This window comes from Nerophis ophidion, linkage group LG08, assembly GCF_033978795.1.
Source record: "Nerophis ophidion isolate RoL-2023_Sa linkage group LG08, RoL_Noph_v1.0, whole genome shotgun sequence".
NCBI classification, from domain to species: domain Eukaryota; kingdom Metazoa; phylum Chordata; class Actinopteri; order Syngnathiformes; family Syngnathidae; genus Nerophis; species Nerophis ophidion.
In genome coordinates, this window is record NC_084618.1 from 21,606,384 (window position 1) to 21,611,383 (window position 5,000).

Sequence of the window (5,000 nt, forward strand, 5' to 3'; positions counted from 1 at the left end):
AAAAACATATTTTAAGCGTGCCTTAAAGTCCGGAAAATACGGTAACTCATCACCATGAATCAATTCCCGACTCTATATGGCCACCATTCCAAACAGCCTTCTGACCAATTAAGCATCAAAACCGATCGGTCTGCACTACTTGGCTGCAACCTGCAGAGGCGATGTTTGGTCCCGCTTTAGCTAATGTCGACATATTTAAAAAAATTTTACTAACTCATGCTTTCCGCCTCTCGCAGGCTCGCGTCCTCGCGACTGCGGCGACCTGTACGCCAGCGGCCAGCGAGAAGACGGCATCTACTCGGTGTTTCCCATCCACCATCCCGCTGGCTTCCAGGTGTACTGCGACATGACCACGGACGGCGGTGGCTGGACGGTAAGTCAGTTTACTCTCACTCAGTTTATTTTTGACTTTTTTCCATTTCGCCATGGTATTATTCAGGGTTGCAGCTATCAATTATTGTACTGATCAAGTAAACGATCGATTAGTTTGTTGGCGTAATCGAGTAATCGGATGAATCACACTTTCTAGCTTTAATCATTTTTCTCAAGGGCCCCAATTTTCAGGAATTGTTTCTGTTATTATTTTTTTATGTCTTGTTTTTTTATCATCGAAAATATTATTTGCAAATGTGACAATAGTTGCAAGTCCAAGACGATAGATGGCGGTATTTTGAAAAGTATGGAGTGTTGTGCCCCGAAATGTGCAAATACTCAATCAATCAATCAATCAATCAATGTTTACTTATATAGCCCTAAATCACTAGTGTCTCAAAGGGCTGCAAAAACCGCTACGACATCCTCGGGCAAGGAAAACTCACACCCAGTGGGACATCGGCAAGGAAAACTCACACCCGGTGGGACATCGGTGACAATAATGACCCAGTGGGACGTCGGTGACAATGATGACTATGAGAACATGATACTGTGATACTGATGATACTGATGACTATGAGAACATATGAGAACATGATACTGTGAAAGATCAATCCATAATGGATCCAACACAGTCGCGAGAGTCCAGTCCAAAGCGGATCCAACACAGCAGCGAGAGTCCCGTTCACAGCGGAGCCAGCAGGAAACCATCCCAAGCGGAGGCTGATCAGCAGCGCAGAGATGTCCCCAGCCAATACACAGGCGAGCAGTACATGGCCACCGGATCGGACCGGACTCCCTCCACAAAGGAGAGTGGGACATAGAAGAAAAAGAAAAGAAACGGCAGATCAACTGGTCTAAAAAGGGAGTCTATTTAAAGGCTAGAGTATACAAATTAGTTTTAAGGTGAGACTTAAATGCTTCTACTGAGGTAGCATCTCGAACTGTTACCGGGAGGGCATTCCAGAGTACTGGAGCCCGAAATGAAAAAGCTCTACAGCCCGCAGACTTTTTTTGGGCTTTGGGGATCACTAATAAGCCGGAGTCCTTTGAACGCAGATTTCTTGCCGGGACATATGGTACAATACAATCGGCAAGATAGGATGGAGCTAGACCGTGTAGTATTTTATACGTAAGTAGTAAAACCTTAAAGTCACATCTTAAGTGCACAGGAAGCCAGTGCAGGTGAGCCAGTACAGGCGTAATGTGATCAAACTTTCTTGTTCTTGTCAAAAGTCTAGCAGCCGCATTTTGTACCAACTGTAATCTTTTAATGCTAGACATGGGGAGACCCGAAAATAATACGTTACAGTAGTCGAGGCGAGACGTAACAAACGCATGGATAATGATCTCAGCGTCTTTAGTGGACAGAATGGAGCGAATTTTAGCGATATTGCGGAGATGAAAGAAGGCCGTTTTAGTAACGCTTTTAATGTGTGCCTCAAAGGAGAGAGTTGGGTCGAAGATAATACCCAGGTTCTTTACCGTGTCGCCTTGTTTAATTGTTTGGTTGTCAAATGTTAGAGTTGTATTATTAAATAGAGTTCGGTGTCTAGCAGGACCGATAATCAGCATTTCCGTTTTTTTGGCGTTGAGTTGCAAAAAGTTAGCGGACATCCATTGTTTAATTTCATTAAGACACGCCTCCAGCTGACTACAATCCGGCATGTTGGTCAGCTTTAGGGGCATGTAGAGTTGGGTGTCATCAGCATAACAGTGAAAGCTAACACCGTATTTGCGTATAATGTCACCTAGCGGCAGCATGTAGATGCTGAAGAGTGCAGGGCAAAGGACCGAACCCTGGGGAACTCCACACGTTACCTTAACGTAGTCCGAGGTCACATTGTTATGGGAGACACACTGCATCCTATCAGTAAGATAAGAGTTAAACCAAGACAGGGCTAAGTCTGACATACCAATTCGTGTTTTGATACGTTCTAATAAAATATTATGATCGACAGTATCGAAAGCAGCGCTAAGATCGAGGAGCAGCAACATAGATGACGCATCAGAATCCATCGTTAGCAATAGATCATTAGTCATTTTTGCGAGGGCTGTCTCCGTCGAGTGATTTGCCCTGAAACCGGATTGAAAGGTTTCACATAGATTGTTAGACGCTAAGTGTTCATTTAACTGCTCCGCAACAATTTTTTCGAGGATTTTTGAAATAAAGGGAAGGTGAGACACCGGTCGGTAGTTTACCATGAGGTCAGGATCGAGGTTAGGTCTTTTAAGAAGAGGATGAATAACCGCTTTTTTGAATGCCAGGGGAACAGTGCCCGAGGAAAGTGATAAGTTTATAATATTTAGCACTGATGGACCTAATAATACAAAGAGCTCCTTGATCAGTTTCCCAGGAAGAGGGTCAAGTAAACATGTTGTTTGTTTTATTCCATTTACACGTTGTAACAATTCCTCTAATGTTATTTCCTCAAAACGAGAGAAACTATTTTGGAGGGCAGTATCCGCCGTATATAAAATCGTATCAGTGTTAATAGAACCCCGTTGTAGCTGGGACGCATTGTCTTTAATCTCCTTTCTAATGACTTCAATTTTCTTACTAAAGAATTGCATAAAGTCATCAGCTGAGTGGGTGGAGCTACTGGAAGGAGTCCCTTGTTGGGTTAGCGATGCTACCGTACTAAACAAAAATTTAGGATCGTTTTTATTACGGTGGATGAGATTTGAGTAATAATTAGCTTTAGCTAAGGTAAGCATGCGTTTATAAGTTATTAAACCATCACTCCATGCTTGATGGTGCACCTCAAGTTTAGTCGTGCGCCATTTGCGTTCCAGCTTTCTGCATAATAATTTCTGAGCTCTAGTTTCTTCTGTAAACCACGGGGTGCGCTTTTTTGCAGCCTTTTTTAACTTTAGCGGTGCTATGTTATCAATGGTTTCGCGCAGGGCGTCGTTAAAGTTGTTAGTGAGGTTATCAATAGAGCCCACATATTTTGGGAATGGTGCCATTACCGAGGGCAGTAGGTCAGCAAGAGTTGTCGTTGTGGCCGTATTAATGTTGCGGCTGCTATAGCAGTTATTATTATTATTAGTTTGCCGAACATGCGTCTGAACCTCGAATTTTATAAGGTAATGATCGGACAATACTTTAGTATACGGGAGTATCGTAACTTTGGAAGCGGTGATACCCCTGACAAGCACTTGGTCTATCGTATTACCGTTGCGATGCGTGGGTTCATTTATTATTTGTGTGAGACCACAGCTATCAATTATAGTCTGGAGCGCTACGCACGGTGGGTCCGATGGGGTATTCATATGGATATTAAAGTCCCCCATTATGATTATATTATCGGCGTGTGTCACTAGATCAGCAACGAACTCTGAGAATTCATTGATAAAGTCCGAATAGGGCCCTGGGGGGCAGTAGATAACAGCCAGGTGTAGAGCGGCCGTTGCCACCCCTTTTAAGCGGACGGGCAATATGCGCATGTGTAAAGTTAGGAGGACATGCCTCATTTGGCGCAAAAAAGTCATTTGGTTTAAGCCAGGTTTCACTGAGACCGATGACGTTAAGATTGTTGTCTCTGATAATATCATTAACTAACAACGTTTTGGGAGACAATGAGCTTATGTTTAAAAAAACCTATATTATAGGTTGTGGGCTGTTTTAGGGAATTGTTGATCAAATTATCCGTAGTAGCAATATTAATAATGTTGTGTTTATTATGCCCAGTGCGTTCAGTATGATTACGACCATATCTAGGAATTGATACGATGGGAATGTTCCGATTGTTTGATTGTTGCTTTGATAAACTGCACGCATCATGGTTAGCCTCCTCAGTAACAGGGATTTTCCGATTGTTTGTTTGTTGCTTTGATAAACTGCACGCATCATGGTTAGCCTCCTCAGTAACGGGGATTTTTCGATTGTTTGTTTGTTGCTTTGATAAACTGCACGCATCATAGTTAGCCACCTCGGTAAAACACATGTCCAACTCTGAAACACTCAAAGCAGAAAAAACTTGTTCTAATTAAACAGACTCCTTACCCAGACCAGTAGTCTCGCATCTTTCATCTAAATCCGTCTTCAGGATGGAGGGAAGTGGTGTTCTGTGGGGATTAGCCTTCTGCTTTGTTTTAAGCCCCACTCGGCATCCGCGTTTCCGATCACACCGCTGGCGTCTGCTCCGTAGACGGCCCCCGCTGCTACTAGACTCCGCTGCTTCACAGGCCGCTGGATGTAGCCGCCGACGTATTCCCATGCTAGTTAGCATGTTTAGCACGCCCGCGTCTATCAGTCCAAAACGGCCCGATATGTCCATATCCAGAAGTGTCTGGCGGTCGTACGTGATCACGGAGTGACCACGATGCGAGCCAGCCATGAAGTCTGCAGAACTGTCCGGCATTTCCGCCAAATGTTCCATCTTTAGCAAGAGCACCGCAGTGTCGCAGCCCGTCCGGGCGCCGCCATCTTGCTTTCATATACTGTAAGCATTGTACTTAGTACTCACCAGCTGTTTGACTGTAACGTGCATTTTAGTTGTATTTTTCATAAAAAAAAAATTGAAGGTGTTAAAATCAGCATGTAATATTGCTTAATGTAATCAGTAGCATGTCCATATTAAAACCAGGGTGAAGTTAAAGCAGGGATGTCCAAACATTTTTAC

The 5,000-nt window shown here is 43.6% G+C and overlaps 1 protein-coding gene across 2 annotated transcripts in view; it reads left to right on the forward strand.

Annotated features, from left to right (window-relative positions):
• fibcd1b (fibrinogen C domain containing 1b) overlaps nucleotides 1-5,000 on the forward strand; it is a 364,858-nt gene that overhangs the window by 203,537 nt on the left and 156,321 nt on the right. For both annotated transcript variants that reach the window (XM_061907987.1, XM_061907988.1), the window contains one exon: nucleotides 237-373. In XM_061907987.1, the coding sequence (XP_061763971.1) occupies nucleotides 237-373 (137 nt within the window). The remainder of the gene's footprint in view (nucleotides 1-236; nucleotides 374-5,000) is intronic.